This window comes from Hemiscyllium ocellatum, chromosome 2 (genome assembly GCF_020745735.1).
Source record: "Hemiscyllium ocellatum isolate sHemOce1 chromosome 2, sHemOce1.pat.X.cur, whole genome shotgun sequence".
Classification (NCBI taxonomy): domain Eukaryota; kingdom Metazoa; phylum Chordata; class Chondrichthyes; order Orectolobiformes; family Hemiscylliidae; genus Hemiscyllium; species Hemiscyllium ocellatum.
In genome coordinates, this window is record NC_083402.1 from 122,142,019 (window position 1) to 122,162,839 (window position 20,821).

Consider the following 20,821-nt stretch of genomic DNA (forward strand, 5'->3'; position numbering starts at 1 on the left):
CTGAAGCAGGCATACCAGTTGAGGGAAATATTGCCCAATACCTCCTCTTCAGTCTATTCTTCCATGTAATTCTTCTCTGTACGTTTCTGTTAAGATAGTCATATACAAAAGGATGAATGGGTTCCCCAAAATCAATGCCTGTACATTTTCTGCACAAAGGTGCAGAAGCACTAAAGCAGAAAACTCTAAGGTGACTCTTGAAGTACTAACAACAAACTTATGGTACAAAAAGATTGCCATAAAAGAACTTTAGAAAGTACCTGTTGCCTTCCTTAATTCTCATGCAACCCTGAATATCTGCTTTAACAAGTGTGCATTCTAACAATTCAAACTGCATCATACCAGCTGAGTTTAAATTACTGACAGTCATTTAAAAGGACTTAAATATTGTTGAAGAGAGAGCTATGCTGCTGAAGCTTTTTGTCTTGCACTTGTCATGAATATAGGAGGGTCTATAGTTCCCTACACTGATTCCTCCAGGCCAGTTAGAGATGAGTTACCAACCAATAGCACCTTTCTTTCTGTATTATAAATTATTGTGATTATTTAAAATTTGGCATTCTTGCATTTGTCCTGATAAGTGTAATGTGAAGTTTCAATAATGTGTCACTCCTTTCAGTAATATTCAAATTATTGTCTATATAATCTCCAAGTGTGCAGCCAATGACAGCATCCGGTATCATATACAGTTTAAAAAAAGTACATGGGAAAATGTGTCAGGATCTGAGCATTTTCTTTCACTGCTTCTCTATTTCCAGAAAGCCATCAGAATAGGAAGCAATTACATTTTACAAAAGCAAAGCACAACAGATACTGGAAATCTGAAATGGAAACCAATATTGCTCGAAATGCTCAGGAAGTCTGGCAGCATCTATGGAGAGAAAAACAAAGTTTGCATTTCAGATCAATGGCCATTTTCCATTCCTGATGTAAAGTTGCCAACCTGAAGCATTGACAGTAGCTAAGCCTCCCCTGGCAAATTACCTGCAAACCACCCTAGCCCAGAAATGATTGTCATTATTGTGTGAATCATCCAACAAGTTTTTATGATTGTTAATGCACGAGGAATTTCTCCTTTGTTACATGTTCTTGGATAGTGCCTGCCACTTCTCCCGTTAGCCCCACAAAAAAGATGCTACATAAAGGCAACTTGGTGTTGTTGGGGAGACATAAGGATTCCTTAATCCAGAAATTTTCAGGCCGGTTCATGCTGAATCTACAGTCTACATATGACAATTTTGATCAGGATTTCTATGCCTAAGTAAATGTTGTGGCTCAGTTATCTCGTCTCTTATTCACACAGCACAATATCTATAAAAATGGGGCAAACATAATTTATGCTTTTATCATCTGTTTCCATTAGTTTCTGTCTCAAACTGAAAGGAGACAACAGCAACTTGTTTTTTTATTAGCACATTTATCACAGTAAAATATCCCAAGATACTCCAACACAAATGTTACCAACAAAATTACACCTTTTGTTATTGACTTGTGGGATATGAGTGTCACTGGCTGGCCAGCATTTATGGGCCATCCCACATATATCAGGAGGTATTAGGTCAGTTGACCAAATATTGGGTCAAAGGAGTAGGCCTTAAGGACTCTTAAAAGCAGATAGAGAAGCAGAGAGGTTTAGGTAAGGAATTCTGGACTTTTGGGCCCAGGCAATTAATAGCATGGCTATTGGTGAAGGAATGAATGAAAGAAATCAGGAATGGTCAAGTGGCCAGAATTAGGGATCAAATGAGAGCTCCATGGAAGGACAAACTAGAAAACAGTTTCTATTACTTATGTTTTCCAAATGAACATTTCAGCTGGACATGGTACAAAAATACTTCTGTTAACCTTAATAAAATAAAGATGTAGACCCATTTCTTGAAAATCTATTTTTTCTAATGATGTGGTTACCAAAAAAAAATGAAGTAGATTTTCCACTGAGGAAATGGAGAATATTTTGCTTTGCGGTGCATGGCTCAAGATGACTGAAGAGCAGGAGCTCTGATATATAGATTATAGACCTGGGGATTAATGGACAAAATTATCTAGATTATTCTGAGTCACCAATTATTTTGCAAGTCTGCAAAGGACCGTGTGTTCTATGAGGGTTCTATCTCAAATTTCCAACTCAAAAAGAACTGCCCCTGAATTCCCTTCATGATAAAATGGGCCAGTCCCTTGAGTTCTGCCACAGGGGAGACTGATGAAGCTGGAATTGCTCTCCTTAGAGCAACTAAGGTTTAAGGGGAGATTATTAGAGGTGTTCAAAATTATGAAGAGTTTGAGTAGAGCAAACAGGGAAAAACTACTGCCAGTGACAGAAGAGTTAGTAACCAGACTTCACAGATTTAAAACGATTGGCAACATAAGAAAGCACTTCCTTTATGGAATAAATTATGGTGATCGGGATTGCTATTCATGAATATGTGATGGAAACAGAATTGGATAAATACTTAGAGGAAAAAGAAGAGTTACAGGAAAGTGCAGAGCGTGGGATGAATTTGAAACCTCTTTCAAAGAGCCAGCTCAGGCATGAGTGGCCAAATTGCCACCTTCTGTGCTCTATCATTCCAGGATTCTGGTTGCTCTGGTAATTCCAACCAAACAAAACAAAACTCCCAAGTGGCATGATGCTGAAGAACTGTTTTCCCCTATGCAACCCGAGGTACTGGAGGAGGCTGTCATTGCAGGCTTCGAACCCAGAGAGATGCCCCATCAGCAGCCCAGCATTTAAAGTGGTGGGGGTGGGGAGGGTAAGTCAGGATCTGATGAGATCCCTCTCACCTGAAGTGATGAGAGGTGCCAAGAGGAAGCAGACGGACTACTTTTCTCCAGAAAGACAGAGCCCTCTACTGATACTGGATAGTGTCATACCTAACGTTTTCCATGAGATGCACACCTGCAAAAGTTATATTATTCAAAACATCCCCTCAAGTCATGATAGCTTCCAGCACTGAAGCCACTGGTAACCTTAGCACTTCTTAGCAGCCTTAATGCTGAAGCAATGTCTCAAGCTGTCTTCACGAGGTTGCACAATTGATAGGAGACTTCCCACAATGTGTTACAGCTGTAAGTAATGAACTTCTCCACTCAGCTCTCATCACAAATACATTACATGGAGTTACACAGATTCTACAGCACAGAAACAGGCCATTCAGCCCAAGTGATCTCCTTTCACCTCTCCTCATCTCACCCTATTAGCATATCCTTATATTCCTTACTCGCTTGTGTTTATACAGCTTCCTGTAAAGTTCATATCCACTCCTTGTGATAATAAGTCCAGATTCTCAGCACTCTCTGTTGGGTTTATTGGTGACAATCTTATATTTTCCCATAAGTGGAAGCATACATACATCCTATCAAACCCCTTCAATATTTTAAAAAGACCCTAAGGAAATAAAGGCTTTGTCAAACAGTTACAATTTTAAAGAGTGTTTTAAGAAGGAGAGAAAGATGGAGAGGTTTCCTAAGGGTAGACCAAAGCTTAGGGTCCACACAGCTATAGGCAGGGATGCCAATGATGGGAGCAATTAAAATTGGGGATGCTCAAAAGGCCAGAGTTGGATAAGTGCAGAAAAAAATAGATTGGAATGGGGTTAAGAATGATGACAGAAATAGAGAGTTGGAATGACAATTTTAAAGCTAAAGCATTGATTAACCAGCTCAATAATTCACAGAACACAATGAGTGATGGGTGAATGGAGCCTGTACATTTACAATGCAGGCAGAATTTTGGATAAGCTGAAGCTTAGAAATGGTGTGAGATGCGAGGTTATCCAGCAGTACATTGGAAGAGTTGTGTTGATGCAGAATGCCCATATCCTAGCAATGGAAGAGAAACAGACCTACTAGACCCACAGTCAGTTAATCACTGAATAACAACACTGGGATTAATGAGATTACTTGACTGTCTAACATACCTGCCTCTGTTTCCAAACAATTCTGTATTCTATAAATTGAAATCTCATACATTCACATTTGTTCTTAATTCTGAACAATAGAATGTAAATTACTTTCATGCTTATTTCTTTCACAGTATGCATTAATGGGTAAAATATTTATAAAATGATGAATGCAGTCAAGTATGCAATCTACATTAAGGTTGATCAATTATCACAATTCTATTGATTATGGAATTTCAATTGTAAAGACTTCATTTAGTTTGAACCAACAGTATGGAACTTTTCTCTGCTTATAATGCATTGCTGCAATCTGCAAACAAACCTTTGCTCAATTGTTCACAGCAACTGAAGCAAGAAATGTTCCAAACCGTTTATGGTCTTTGACGATGATCTTGACTTGACTTTTGACAAATTCAGCTGGTTAAATGTTAGTTGGTCAGGCAGTTATACAACTCATTCATTCCAAGCCCCCAGGCAAGATGGTGGAGGAAGGGGAAATCACATTCTGTGCAACTTTGACCAACAGTAACAATTTAAGAAGCAGTAGGTTATACCTTCATTGCTATTTGCTTAACGAACAATCTCAGTACAATGGTCAACTGTATTATAAAATTGCCAAAAGCAATGAATAAATTGAGACACATTGTCACGCAAATACACAAATAAAAGTAAGTGTTCTTCTTCAAGTGTGAAGGTTCATGGTGAAGATTGCAGATTTACTTCAAACGAGTAGCTATTGGGTTGGACGGAGGGAAGAGGACTTTCCTGAGTTCAGAATTGGCATATATTCCGCTCTCATTCATCCAGGTGTTCCGGCCATGGCGACGGTAATCATCTGTGTCAACAAATTGTGAATGGCATCTTCTATAATCAACAGGTTCCTTGGGAACCTCATCCTGTGGGCAGAAGAGGAGAAGGGAAGAGGGGGATGAAAGGAAAAGTCATCACAACGTATGAAAGAGGCTGATTGGACTAAAGGACATCTCTGCCTGGTGATTTTGTATGCCAATATGGAAAGTAAATTTGTAAGCTGCTTTGATCAATCTCAGTAATGCAAGTAAAATTACATTAACCATGATCATTGCATGACACTTACCCTTGCAATCCTAGAAATTTACCTATATTGTCCTGAAGCTAGAAGAGTTACATTTTGATGATGGATTGCACAGACTCATTAGTCATTTGGGAGGTCAATTTAAAGCTTGAAAATGGCACTGATTATTTTTTGTTAGCCATGGCTATTCAGGGTTACAGAGCTGGGATGAATGTCAATGTCTAATCAAGATCTCATTGAATGGCATAACAGATTTGATGGGCTGAACAGCCTCCTCCTCTTCTTGCAATGATTCAGAAGGCAATTGTTCCTCAGGGGATCAATCACATGATGTTTGTCTCCATCATAATCATGTAGTTTAGTGCATGGTTCCACACCAATAGGTGCTGTGTAGGAAATTGCAAGCACCAAGGACCAACAAGACAAAGGGAAAGTGGGTTTCAGGGAAAACTGAAATTTGGAGGGGAAGGGTGGAAGGAATTTGGGCTCCACCTAAAACTAATAATAACTCATTGCTATTATATCAACAACTATCTTTGCGAGTGTGTTTAGCAGTGTGCATCATTTTCAATCTGAACCTGGGAATTACCTCCATTGTTGCAGAGAGAGTGTGGCGGTTGGATATGGGTTTGTGAAGTAACACAGAGAAGCAAGTATTTTATTTGTCTATTGTCATTCATGATGTCAGCACACCTCAAATACTTTATGGGCAATGAAATATTTTTGAAGTGTGGTAGCCAATTTATGCACAGCAAGATCCCACATTAGATTAGATTATCTATTGTGTGGAAACAGGCCCTTTGGCCCAACAAGTCCACACCGACCCTCCAAAAAGAAACCCACTCAGACGGATTTTCCCTCTGATTAAAGCATCTAACACTATGAGCAATTTAGCATGGCCAATTCATCTGACCTGTATATCTTTAGACTGTGGGAGGAAACTGGAGCACCCGGAGGAAACCCACGCAGACACATGGAAAATGTGCAAACTCCACACAGACAGTCACCCAAGGCTGGAATCAAACCTGGGACCCTGGTGCTGTGAGGCAGCAGTGCTAACCACTGAGCCACCGTGCCACCCCAGTGATCATCAATGTGATCATCTGTTTTAGTGACATCATTTGAAAGATAAATAACATTCTAGGAAATATACAGAGGTAGCTGGTTCATCTGAGGCCTGAGTTTAACCCATTTCATCAAAAGATAGATGACATCTCTGAGCATACAATACCTCCTGATTCTTGTACGCAAGGCTGTTGAATGGGAGTTAAACTCACCAACCTTAGACCCTGAGGCAAGAATGCTATCCAATGAGCAGTGGCTGACAATTAACACTTGTCATGCTCAGAGCTTCTCCTGTTTCAATAGTTTAATGGTTTGCACTGTCAAAGTTGATAATATGTCAGTACTTTCCAGCTTCCACGCTTTGTGTTTTGCATAGGTAGAAAAATTATAATAAAACTGGAAAAAACCATTAATTGTGATTTTATTGACAGCAGAGAGATCATGTCTGCCTAAAGTGGCATCTAGACACCAACATCAAGGATATTCATTCTGAAATATTCAGAAAAATACGCACTGTACTGTAGTACCTTATGTTTTGGCTTTTCAGCATAAAAATTTCCACTTGGCAGTGCTGTCATGGAAAAGATTACAGAGGTGCCTAATTACGGGTGTCACAGTGGTCGGGTGATGACGGTGGGCCAGCTTCTGCTAGCTATTAAGCACAGTAGTCCTTATGGATGCCAAGGTAAACAATACTGAAGCACTTGGGGAGGTGGGGGCAGGGGTACAGGAATTCGACATTTAGCAATACAGTGCATAGAAATATGCTTACAGTTAGGACACAAAGTTAGCAGAAGTCAAGTTAAACTTACTGGAGCCGGAATAAAATTGAGCGGAGGCATAAAATCATAATTATAGGTTGTCTCGGCATACCTGAAAAGAGATAAAGATAGAACAGAACTAACACCTGTATAGGAACAGAGTAAAACAATTGGCATTGACAACAGAAATTGATGGAAGAGCTCATCCATCATCTGTGGAGAGATGTCAAAGTTAACCTTTCAGGTCAAGTGACTTCAAGGAACTTCAGAATTGAGGAAGGGTCACTTGACCTGAAATATTAGCCCTGATTTCTCTTCACAGACGCTGCCAGACCTGCTGAGATTTTCCAGCAACTTCTGTTTTTGTTTCTGGTTTACAGCATCAACAGTTCTTATGGTTTTTAAAACAATTGGCATGTTCATAGAGAAAATCAAAAACTTTGCAATTTGTGATGTGTGTGTCACATTTTACTCAGGATGCAGCAACATGCACTTTTACAAGTTATAGTCCAAAGCAATGATTAGTGATGGTAGAAGTGGCTCCAATTTTATTTTCATCACATGACTGATGAGAACTCTCTCCTGCTCTTGCCACCTGCCATTGGCATGTATTGGAAGGAGTGATACTCAACCTGTCCGGCTCCATTATAAATGCGCCTACCTTGACCATCAAGTTCTGGGGTGTGAGTTGAACTGGATTGACTCTGAGGTAGCTATGCTACCCATGTTGCCACAAGACCTCTAATCTGCAGTGAGATGCCCTTTTTATTAATAACCAAGTAACTTTTCTATGTCCTATTTCAGCATGTCTTGCTGCAACCAAAGACAGAAAACAGGAGTGTGATTTTTCTTTCAGTTTCCCAAGACAACAAAAGTGGAATATGGATTGGAATTCTCCCATATTCAGGTGAAATGTCTTTAAGTGAGATCCATGGTGTCTGATCCATCTTTTTTCTCATGCAGTCAATTCATTACCAATGCAACTGAGCTCTAGAGGACCCATCTTATGGAATCACATGACAGGAGAGGTGGAAGTGCATTCATTGTGACATTCATGCCATTGGCACCATAGTTACAGCCCCGCTGCACAACACATCAGATGCTGCCCGCACACTGTTGTACTTAAGCAATACGCCGCAAAGGAAAGGAAAGCTCACTCCTCACTCTGCAGGCAGGGAGCCAGACGTGCTGCTGGTCTGGCTGGCAGAGAGGAAGGTTAACCTTTTACCTCTGGACCACCACTAACCCAAGCCCGTTTGGACCCAGATGGCAACCCAAGTCAGTACTGCGTCAGAAAGGACATCCAGCAATGAAGGAAGTTGTCTCTGATCTACTGTACTCTTCAAAGATAAAGGCAAACACCTTCTCTCTGCTACTTAATGCTTATGTGTTGCAACACACTAACTCTGCCAATGATCTCACCTCTCACAATTGCATGCATCACACCCAGTTGATGGTTCTCACCCACTGCTAACCCTTCCTGTCCTCTGCACTTTCTACTAACTCAGTAGCTTTAGCTGTCCACCTCTCATTTGCATGAATCACCACCAAGTACTGTTCCATCCACTTTCACCACCTTCAATCCTTTTGCTTAATTGCCACACAGACTGGCACACAACCGGGCCAAGGCAACAAAGAGCAGCTGGGGAGGGGGAGGGGGAGGGAGTGGGGGGTTTGGACAAAGTGGTAACCATCAGGCTAATCACTTCCCAGAAGGACAACCTTCTCAAATGAACTGAAGTGTGAATAGAGTCAATTGTCAGTCACCCCAGGAAATCTCAAGGTACTGCTCAGTGTCACTTTCCCGTCAACCAACAAGGCAAATGCACTCTCAATCCACACATGCTTTTACCCTCTCAAACATCTCATTCTCAACTGATTCCCTTGTGCAATCATGAGAGACACCCAGTGTACCACTGAGAAGGATCAGCACCAAAGACTGTCAGCTTCACCTCCACCTCTAAGGAGCTCTCCGCTGAAATGTACTGCTAAGGTTTTCAGCTGGACCCAACTCCAGTTCACAGGGTTTCACCTCAGTGGGTACACTCATTAGATTAGACTCTGGAGCTCAGTTTGGGGAGTACATCACTGACTGGTCTCCTCAGCATTTTTGAGCAAGGAACATTCCAGTGGTCTCTGGCACTCAGAGGACTGCCAGAGATTATCTCAGTTATTAATCATTGTCAAATGCACAAACAGACACAGGAAATGCCAGCAGGTTTGTCAGAAATACTGAATAAACTGGATCAAAGTTTGGTGGGATCCACCAATATTGTCAGAGCAGTACTGGCTCCAGCATGCATACATTTGGCTGTTTCTCTGCATGAACAGGTTAATGACTACCATGGACACTACGATCCAGTCATTTCTGCTGGATATGTGTATGGACATGCACTCCATCACTCTAGCCATGGGGACTCAGCATCAGATGGCAACTTGAGAGAGACTGATTTCGCTCCATGTACCTCTGACTGCCAGGGAGACAAGGGGGTACCAGCTGAAGGAGGAATCACACAGCAAACTTTCAGCTCTCTGATCTTACACCAGGCTTCCTCCTTCCACCATTGTCACCTGACCTGCGACATGTTTTCAGCGTTTTCTATTTGATGTTCAAGTTCTTCATTTGATGATATGATGGAAGATGAGAGAGTGCACATAACAATATAAAATAAGCTCATGCTAAAAGATGTGTGCAGGCTCTTGGAACCACATCTTCCAATAAAATTCCAGTCAGCGCTTGTAAAGTTTATTGAATAAAGATAATTTAGTATCTGTATGGAGAAAAAGTTCCTAATCAACAGCTTCAATGCTTTGTAATGACCTCTTAATGTACATTCTTGATAGTAATGTTAATGCAGTAATCTTTAGCTAAATGTTCAGAAGGCAAATGCTATCTATAAGAAAGGACATTAAGAACAAAGTATTCATATTGAGTGAGAGATTACACTCAGACTGCCTTATTTTAAGACAGCACTTTCTTTTCCTATCAGTAGGTTCCTTCTATTATCAGTATTCTGCTGCCATTATCAGTGTTATACTGGCATTATCAGTGTTATGCTGTGTTTTCTTCATTGCATAAAATAAAGAGTTGACAGCTCTAACAGGGGCCATAAAGGAAAAGTGGAAATAGTGATTCTCCGAAGGAAAAGCTCCACAAACCAGTATTCATTACACACAAGGAATGAGTGTTGAAGAGATTTACAAGAACAGAAGTAGAGAAGAGTGAATTAACTCCATGGGAAGAAACTTTAAAAAATACAACTGCTCCAGGCAGGAGAGAGAAGGTTAGGTTTGTTGTGTGCCTGTGGAAACAACCAGCTTGTACCTCAGGTAGAGTGCTGCCACCAACCTGTTTTCTTAACCTTACAGCGTTATAAAGTCATGGAGATGTACAGCACGGAATCAGACCCTTCAGTCAAACACGTCCGTGCCAACCAGATATCCTAACCTAATCTAGTCCCATTTGCCAACTTTTAGCTCATATCCCTCTAAACCCTTCCTATTCATATACTCATCCAGATATCTTTTAAATGTTGTATTTGTATCAGCTTCCACCCCTTCCTCTGACAGTTCATTCTATACACCATCACCCTCTCAGTGAAAAAGTTGCCCCTTAGGTGTCTTTAACCTATGTCCTCTAGTTTTGCACTCCCCTACCCTGGGGAAAAGACCCTGTCTAATCACCCTAGCCATGTCCCTCATAATTTTATGAACTTCTCTAAGGTCGCTCAGTTTCTAACAATACAGGGAAAATGGCCCCAGCCTATTCAGCCTCTACCTACAGCTCAAACCTTCCAACCCTGGTAACATCCTTATAAATCTTTTCTGAACCTTTTCAAGTTTAACAACATGTGTCCTACAGCAGGGAGACCAGAACTAAATGTATATTCCAAAAGTGGCCTAACCAACTTGGTGTAGGTAGCAACATGACCTCCCAACTTCAATACTCAATACGCCACTCAAGGCAAGCCCAACAAAAGCCTTCTTCACTACCCGATCTACCTGCGACTCTACTTGCATGGAACTAGGAACCTGCACACTAAGGTCTCTTTGTTCAGCAAAACTTCAAAGGATCTCACCCTTAAGTGTTTAGATCTTGCCCTGATTTGCCCATGTAGCAGCTCGCATTTATCTAGATTAAACTTTTTTCTGCCCCTTGACCCATCAGCCCAGCTGATCAAGGTCCCATTGTACTCTGAGGTAACCTTCTTCACTGTCCACTACACCTCCAATTTTGGTGTCATCTGCAAACATCCTAACCATACCTGCTATATTCATATCCACATCATTTAGATAAATGACAAAAAATGGTGGACTAAAAGAAAACATTTTAATCAAGTTAAACAACCCTTTGTGGCACTCAAAACAAAACCAAAATTTAACAATCAATCTAAATTTACAGAACTAGAACAGAAATTTATAAAGATCTAATCAGAATAATATTATCCAGGATGATGATGCATCATGTCAAAGTCTGGCAGCAATGAGAACAAGTGCTCCATTCCATGATTCTCCATTCATGACTGTATGTCTTCATCAGATTGGATGGGTCTTAAAACAGTCTTCAATATTAACTCTTCCAGAATCATTACCCTACTCAACAGGGAGAAATTTAATTGAAGAAAAGCAGAATATTTCACAAGTTGAAAATCTGAAATAAAATAGTGAAACTCAAAAGTTGGGAGCATCTGTGGAGACAGAAACAGAATTAATATTTTGACTCCAGTATAACTCTTCTGCAAAACTGAAAGGAACTGGTTCTCGTTCTTGAGAAAGGGGGAGGAATAGCAAGTGGAACGAGTGGTGAGCATGTCCAGAGCAAAAGTAAAGCAGTGATAATGGTAGGTAAAGGTGTGAAAGACATGTAAAATAGGTATAAATGTTAGCTGAGGGAAGGAGAAGATTAGAGTTGTGAGAAAAGCAAACAAGAACATATGAGCTAGGAAGTAGGAGTAGGCCATTCAGCCCCTCAACCGTGCCCTGCCATTTGCTGTGATCATGGCTGACCTCATCATGGCCTCAACTCCACTTTCCTGCCCACTCTCCATAACCCTTTGACCCATTACAAATTAAAAATCTGTCTATTCCCCCTTAAATTTACTCAATGTCCCAGCATCCACCACACACTGAAAAAGTAAACTTCACAGAGTTACACTTTGAGAGAAGTAATTTCTCCTCACCTGTTTTAAATCTGCTACCCCTTATCTTAAAACTATGACATGTTGTTCCAGATTGCCCTACATGATGGAACATCCTTTCGACATTTGCTTTATCAATCTCCCATAGCATCTTACATACCTCAATTAGATCTCCTCTCATTCTTCTAAACTCCAGAGAATGTAGGTCTAAACTGCTCACTATCTCTCCTGAAGACAACCTCTCATCGCTGGAATCAATGGTGTGAACCTTCTTTGAACTGCCTCCAATACAACTGCATCCCCCCTCAAATGTTGGGACCAAATTTGTATGCAACATTCCGGGTGCAGTCTCACTAATGCCTCGTACAGTTGCAGCAACACATTCTGTCTTTTATACTCTATTCCTTTAGCAATAAATGCCAAAATTCCATTTGCCTTCCTAATTACCCGCTGGACGTGCACGTTAGTTTTCTGCGATTCATGCACAAAGACACGCAGATCCCTCTGACCAAAGCACATGGAGGTTTCTCACCATTTAGATAATATGTTGCCTTTATATTTCTCCAGCCAACTTGGATAATCTCACACTTATCTACATAAACTCCATTTGCCACATTTTGGCTCATTCACCGAACCTATCCATATCTATTTGTAAATTTCTCACTTCTTCATTGCAAACTTACTTTCCCACGTACTTTCATGTATTCTACAAATTTAACGGTAGTATTTTCTAGTATGACCAGTGGATGGTGATGAAGGGAGAAACGTGCAGCATAGAGGTCATACTCTGAAGCTGTGGAACTCAATATTGAGACTTCAAGGCTGTGAAATGTCTAAGGGTAAAATGAGTTGTTGTTCCTCCAGCTTCTTGTGAGCTTTGTTGGAACACCGGAGCAGACCAAGGACATTTTTTTCCTTGTAAGTATAGATAACAGGTCCTATAACAGTTCTGAATACTCTTTGCAAGGAGAAAGAAATCAAACCCATTGGAATTTCACTTTCCTTAGAGCTTCCCTGCAGTTGCAAAACAAAGGCATTTTCTACTGATGTAGGAAACTGTTTACATTAATTTTGAGTCGGGTGGGGGGTCTAAGAACTTAACAGACCCTCGTTATACATTGCCAAGAGACCTCAGACAGTGGTCTCTCCCCACTGGGTCTTGGCAACAGCTGCCCCCAGCTTTAATGTGTCTCTAAATGTGCCGGTCTGCAATACTCAGTTGAGGTCAATTCTTTCCACTGGAATAACAACAGGTTTCAGGCAGACCAAAAAGTGCCTTACACCAAGTTGATGGTCCTCCAGGCGCAGCCGAGGTTTGTCTTGGTGTGGGTCTCAGGGAACAGCCTGTAAAGCACAGAGTCCTATATCGTGGAGTTCTTGACAAAAACCATTGCATCACTCTCCAGCCCTTCTTTGCAAAGGTACATTCCAGAAGTAGATGTGTGACAGTCTCCACACCATCACAGCTGCTTTGCAGGCACGTTAGAAATGCTCATGAGTCTGCGCACTGACAGAGGATCCAAGCAGAAAAGTGTCATCATCCATGTACAGCGAGGCCCTGACCCGCAGGCTTTAGTGCCTAGAATAGTCACCCCTCTCAGACTCACATCTTCCCTGATGAACTCAGCTCTATAGATACTTTAAAGACTCTGTACAAACAAGGCAGCAGAGAATGGGAAGCCTTGCCTGACTGGGCATACATGAAGGATCTGATGGGCAGTGCCCTTTTCACAAGCTGCCAAGCCACTTGTTGGTACGCGTTGCAAAGTTCTGGTGATATTCTGCTAAATGACTTTGGCAATCTGCTCAGAGAATCACATGACAGGATTCATTTTCCCACAGGGATGCTAAGTGCTGACCACTTCCTGATAAACTCGTGGTCCAAGCTGATTTTCTTTGCAAGTTTTTCTGTGAAAGACAGGTGATACAGAATGCTCCAACAACTTGGAGCACTCTGTGGCACTGAGGCCAGGCCCATCCTTTGCAACACCGGGGACGGGTAGAACCTCAGTACATGGTGACACGTGGTGTTCGCATACTGAGGGTCTAAGCACAACTTGATACAGCCACACACAGAGGTGGCCATCAGGAACAGGGTGGCATTGTTCCCCACCTTATTCAGACCTTTGTATATGTCTCTGTGGACACTGTCCAGCTTTGAGCTCCAGAAAAAATGGGTAATGACTTGGGTGACAGCAAAAGCGCAGGTTCAAAGGGATGTGCTAGACCTGCACCACATACAGAAACACCAACAGTACCTCACACCTAATGCTCCCACCTGCCCAGTTTTTACCTCACCCTGGTGATACACTCCTCCCTAGATTTTGCACATGCCCTGACCCCTCAATACTATATTCCCAGCACCTTCCGGTAATCTGTCCTGACAGTGAAAGGGATAAAGGATCTGTAGGCCCAGGTGCCAAAGAACATGGCCTAGCTTTTGCCTAGATTTACTTTGGCTCCTGAGGCCAGTTTGAACTGGTTACAAATGCTCAGTCTGCCTATTGACAGAGGATCCAAGCAGAAAACAGTGTCATCATCCGTCTACAGGGATGCCTTGACCTGCAGGTTTCTACTGCTGGAATAGTCACCCCTCTCAGGCTCACATCCTTCCTGATGAACTTGGCTCTGTGGAGACTCTACAGACTCTATACAAACAAGGCAACAGAGAGTGGGAGGCCCTGTCTGACTCCAGATCTAATCAAGAAGCTTTCTGATTCCCACCCATTGATTGAGACTGCACTAATGACATCAGCGTAGAGCAGTCAGATCCAATTGCAGATAACCTCCCCAAAGCCCATTTTAGAGACCATGTCTCCCATGTCGATGTGTGATATCCTGTCAAAGGCCTTCTCCTGGTACAGGTTGATGAGACAGGTGGCCACCTCCCTGTTCTGCACATTGGCGATTGTATCCCTGAGCCTCTCAGAGATCTTCCTATCTGGTACAGCGCAGGACAGCAATGTTAGCGTGGGAGCAAGATGAGTTAATGAAATGGCAAGCAACTAGAAATGTTCTACAAAGTGGTCTCCCAAAATCTATTTGGTCGGACCAATGTAAAGGTGACTGCACTGAGAGCAGCAAATACAACAGTCTAGTTTGAAAGAAGTACAAGTAAAGCACAGCTTCACCAGCAGGGTGAATTTGGGACCTTGTATGGTAAGGAGGAATGTGAGAATGGGTAAGCATTTTGTTCAAACTTCTGGGGCCTGACAGAGAAAATTGGGAGAAACTGTTTCCACTGATAGAAAGGTCAGTAACCAGAGATCACAGATCTAATGAAATTAGAAAACAACCAGAGTCAGGGGAAGTGAAGAGCCTTTATTTTCTACAGTGAGTTATTGAGGCCTGGAATGCACAGCAAGAGATGGTGGTGGAAACTGATTCTATGCTAACTTTCAAAAGGATTTAATAAACACTTGGGGAGGAAAGAATTTGCTAGGCTTTTGGGAAAAGGTAGAGAAGTGGAACAAACTGGGGGGAAAAAAGCTTTCGCCATGATGGTGTGAATCTGGGTGCCATTTTCCTCCACAGCAGTTGTTGAAAAGCAGCTGATATGGCTCACAATGTCAAAACAATCATCTCAACTCTAATTTAGGAAGTTTACAGACAAATCACTAAGCTAACTGATAAGGAATTTATACTTACAATGAACTTAAAATAGCAACATGCTTTTTTCTTGAGATTGAGCTTTTGTCATGCATGGCTCAGACTCCGATGTCATCTCTGAGGTAAACCAATTCAACCATTTGTTCAGCATCAATGTGGTGTAAAATATAACCACAGACAACTGTTCCTCACTTGAATTTACATGAGTAATGACTTATGTTAAGCTAACCACAAATATAAGAATATTTGTAATTTTACTGTAAATCATCTGATTTCACCCCCCACTCCTTTCACCTTCTCATCTCTTGCTGCAATTCTAGGAAGCGGTAGGTCACTGCTCACTTTGTGCGCATTGACATTCACATCAGCCCAGAGTCATACTACTCCCATTCAATCATGCCTTTCTATTCTTGTCAGGAGTCACAGTGCAATGATCAAAAGTAAGGAACATGAGGCAATGCCCCCATCTCTTACTCGAGAATGTTAAAATTAAATACAAAATAATCCCCAGATCCAATACCACATTCCTGGAATTTCTCACATTCTGTCACAGAAGTTAAAATCTCCCAAACTATCGTTGAAGCACAGGAACAGCAGGAGGCTATTTCACCGTTCAATGCGAGCGTGGCTGCTTCATGCCTTAACTCCCTCCATCCTTGGTTTTGCACCCGTTAATATAGCCCTTGCCTAACAAAATATCTATCAACTTCAGTTTTGAATTTTCCTATAGGTCCTCAGCCTCAACAGGTATTCGGAGAGGACAGTGATCCAAACTTCCATTCCCTCTTGTGTGAAGGAATACTTTCTGGTGACACTCTTGAACAGTGTGGCTCTGATTGCTTGTTCTTGGCACTCCCAGAGAAAACAGCTTCCCAACAACTAAGTGATCACGAAACCCCTTTGTGGACCTAATACTTAGCTACAATCAAGGTCACATTAACTGCCCGATTTCCTGAAATGAAAGATACTGGGAATCTGAAATACAAAAAGAGAGAAAGCTGAAGATGGCCAGAACCTGAATGCAGTGAACAGCTGGATTACTTTTGTCATTTTTGATGCTCATTCACATCCAATACCAACGAAAAGAATCTCCTCCCACATCTGGCATTTTTTTTGCTCAGTAGTGAATGAGGGGTGCAGTTTACAGCTGTATTTTTGTAGCTGGTCCTGCCTGGAAGCATTCTGACTCAACTTCCATTTCTCACAGAGATGAACAGAATGAAAGAGATGCTATAGTGAACATACTAATTAAGTTGGAGATGATGAAGTGTGGCAAGAGGCTTGTGAGGAACAAAAACGGGCGGCACGGTAGCACAGTGGTTAGCACTGCTGCCTCACAGCACCAGAGGCCCGGGTTCAATTCCCACCTCAGGCAACTGTGTCGAGTTTGCACATTCTCCCCGTGCGTGGGTTTCCTCCAGTTTCCTCCTACAGTCCAAAAAATGTGCAGGTTAGGTGAATTGGCCATGCTAAATTATCCGTAATGTTATGTGAAGGGGTAAATATAGGGGAATGGGTCTGGGTGGGTTGCTCTTCGGAGAGTAGGTGTGAACTTGTTGGGCCGAAGGGCCTGTTTCCACACTGTAAGTAATCTAAAAAAAACACCGGCATGGGTCTGTTGGGTCAAAAGTAGGGGGGGAATTTGCTACAGCTGTACAGCGTGTTGGTGAGGCCACATCTTGAATGTGGTGTTCAGTTTTGGCCTCCTTATTTAAAGAAACAATGTCAGAAGAAGTTCAAAGGAAGTTCAGTCCACTGATTCCTGAGGTTATCATATAAGGAAAGATTGAACAGACTGGCCTTGTATCCACTGGAATTTACAGGAATGTGAGGTAATTTTATTGAAACATATAAGATCTTGAGGGACTTGGCAGGGTAAATACTAGAAGGATGTTTCTCCAAGTGAGCAAGAGTAGAACCATAGGGCACAATTTAAAAATAAAGAGTCACCGATATAACAAGAGTTTTGATGTACTCAGAGGGTTTAAAGTCTTTGGAACTCTCTTCTCCAGGCAGTTGTGGAGACAAGATCATTGAATATGTTTTTAAGGGAGGGATAGATAAAGTCTTGATTAACAAGGGAGTCAATGGGTATAGGGAATAAGTAGGAAAGTGGAGTTGAAGCCACAGTCAGGTCAGCTATGATCTACTCGGTTCTTCGGTTCACTAACAGTTGCAGAAACCTACCCATTTAACAAATAAACTTCATGAAAGCATAGTGTGATTCATGTACGTCATGATGATGTAGATTAGAATCCCTACAGTGTGGAAACAAGCCCTTCGGCCCAACAAGTCCACACTGACACTCCAAAGTGTAACCCACCAAGACCCATTCCCCTACCTGATATTTACCCCTGACTAATGCACCTAATTTATACATCCCTGAACACTATAGGCAATTTAGCATGGTCACTGTAGGAGGAAACTAGAGCACCCGGAGGAAACCCACGCAGACACAGGGAGAATGTGCAAACTCCACAGACAGCCCGAAGCTGGAATTGAACCTGGATCCCTGGCATCGTGGTTCAACAGTGCTAACCACTGAGCCACTGTGCTGGATCACATAACTCTGCTATCAGTAACAGAGAAGACATCAGTCTCGAATAAGCACATGGACAGGAGAGTTCTACATGTCAATGCTAGAGAGCTGTATTTGATACCCTAATAGAAATGTAAATAAAGAGTGATATTGTACACAAAGAGTTGAAGAACATTACTTGGAGATAAGAACCGAACGAGCACAGGGATAGTGTGAGTACATACACCCACAAGCTGAGGGAGTCCAGACCTGTATCTTAACGTGCAGGTAGCAGTGTGGCTTAAAGCCCATCATAAAGCACGGTGACAGTGAGGGAAAAATACCCCAGAGTTGGCATCTAGAGTTAAAACAGAATCTAAAGGATAGAGCTGAAAAGGGAACACACTGAACAAAAGCCAAGCCCTTTGAAGAGTTTGAGCCAAAAAGCTGGAAAATGAGAAGACTACAAATGCAAGGGAAAAGACCTCAGAAGACTTCAATTATGGGGCTACAAAACAACAAAACTACAAAGGACAGAAAAAAAGACCCTCAGAAAACCAGCACGAACCAGCAATATTCTGGAAGACAGTGAAGGATCAGAATACATTGTCGGTTAGAAGCAAAACCCAAGACCTCATTCAGGTCAATCAGACATGGTAGGCCCCAGGGATGGCAACTGCAATAGAGATCCTGCTATTATCTCATGCATCTGACATGCAGTGAAGACAAAATTGGGAGCTCAGGAGCTCCTGAAGCAGCTACTTCAGCATTATAGAATGGCTTCAGCTGTATATGCAAAGTATTACAGTATACATAATTGGAGTACTACGTACAATTCTAGTCCTCCTGCCCTAGGAAAGATGTTATTACATTGGAAAAGTTGCAAAAACAATTTATGAGGGTGTTACTGAGACTGAATGGTTTCAGTTATAAGCAGAGGCTGAACAGGCTTGGACTTTTCTCCCCTGGAGCGTGGGAGACTGAGGGTGATTTCATAGAGGTTTATGAAATCATGAGAGGCATAGATAAGGTGAACAGCCAAGGTTTTTTTCCCCAAAGGTAAGGGAGTCCAAAACTATATGGCACAGGCTTAAAATGAAAGGGGAAAGATCTGAAAAGGACCCGAGGGACAATGTTTCCCACACAGACGGTGGTGCATATATGCAGCAAGATGCTAGAGGAAGTGATAGAGATGGGTACAATTACCACATTTAAAAGACATTTGGACAGGTACACGGATAGGAAAAGGTTGAGAGGGATGTGGTCCAAATGCTGGCAAATGGGACTAGTTCAAATTCAGAAACCTGGTTGACACATATGAGTCGGGCTATGCTAAGACATAGCATGGAAGAAAGTAATACAGAATTTTTAGTATAGAGAGGGGTTAAAAATGGATGTACCAGTTTTAGAACCTCAAGCCAAACAAAATCTCTGAAGGCCACAAGAAAGCAAACAACTAGAGAAAACCCCACAGCAAAAAAGCAGCAGAGGTTATACAATTGTAGAAAGAGAGAACAGATAGTCTGGTTAAGGGACAAGAAATCAGATGCTATGGTCATCAGAGAAACAGATCAACTAAAGATCTTATATTGTCAGAACACTTTCAAGAACATTCAGGAGAAATAAGAAGAATTGATCTTACTTGAGACAAGAACTAAGACTAAGTACGATTTTCACAGAATATGAGACAGCCACATCCACCCTACATCAGACAGTGGGCAGAGTAGTGCAACATTCCAGACACAGTACAACAATATCACCCTACTGTAGAAAATTGCATTTATTTCAATGCAAAAGGCCCAACAGGGAAGGCAGATGAATTCAGGGCATGGTTAGGAACATGGGACTGGGATATCATAGCGAATACAGAAACATGGCTCAGGAATAGACAGGACTATGTTCAGGATACAAATGTGACAGGAAAGACAGAAAGGGAAGCAAGAGAGGAGGGGGAGTGGTAAGGGATAGCATTACAGCTGTGCTGAGGGAGGAGATTCCTAGAAATACATCCAGGGAAGTTATTTGGGTGGAACTGAGAAATATGAAAGGGATAATCACCTTATTGAGATTGCATTATAGACCCCCTAATAGTCAGAGGGAAATGGAGAAACAAATTTGTCAAGAGATCTCAGTTATCTGTAAGAATAATAGGGTGGTTACGGTAGGGGATTTTAACTTTCCAAACATAGACTGGGACTGCCATAGTGTTAAGGATTTAGATGGAAAGGAATTTGTTAAGCATGTACAAGAAAATTTTCTGATTCAGTATGCGGATGTACCTATTAGAGAAGGTGCAAAACTTGACTTACTCTTGGGAGCACTTTGGGGCCTGCGACCATAATCCTATTAGTTTTAAAATAGTGATGGAAAAACATAGATCAGATCGAAAAGTTAAAGTTCTAAATGGGGAAGAGGCCTAATTTGATGGTATTAGGCAAGAACTTTCAAAAGTTGATTGGGGGCAGATGTTTGGAGGTAAAGGGATGGCTGGAAAATGGGAAGCCTTCAACTCTGTGGGAAACTAGGGAAGTGATTGCTGGGCCCCTTGCTGAGATATTTGTATCACTGATAGTCACAGGTGAGGTGCCAGAAGACTAGAGGTTGGCTAACATGATGTCACTGTTTAAAAAAGGGTGGCAAGGACAAGCCAGGGAACTGTGGACCCGTGAGCCCGACGTCAGTGGTGGGCAAGTTGTTGGAGGGAATCCTAAGGAATAGGATGTACATGTATTCGGAAAGGCAGGGACTGATTAAGGATTAACTCCATATAATGCTTG

At 41.8% G+C, this 20,821-nt stretch overlaps 1 protein-coding gene across 1 annotated transcript in view; it reads right to left on the bottom strand.

Moving 5' to 3' along the window:
* Positions 1-4,615: 4,615 nt before the first annotated feature.
* The window catches only part of LOC132826119 (cilia- and flagella-associated protein 95-like), a 35,616-nt gene continuing 19,410 nt past the window's right edge, over positions 4,616-20,821 (bottom strand). The window contains exons 4-5 of the mRNA XM_060841771.1: positions 6,831-6,891; positions 4,616-4,795 (exon numbers count right to left, since the gene is read on the bottom strand). Coding sequence (XP_060697754.1) covers positions 4,616-4,795; positions 6,831-6,891 — 241 coding nt within the window. The remainder of the gene's footprint in view (positions 4,796-6,830; positions 6,892-20,821) is intronic.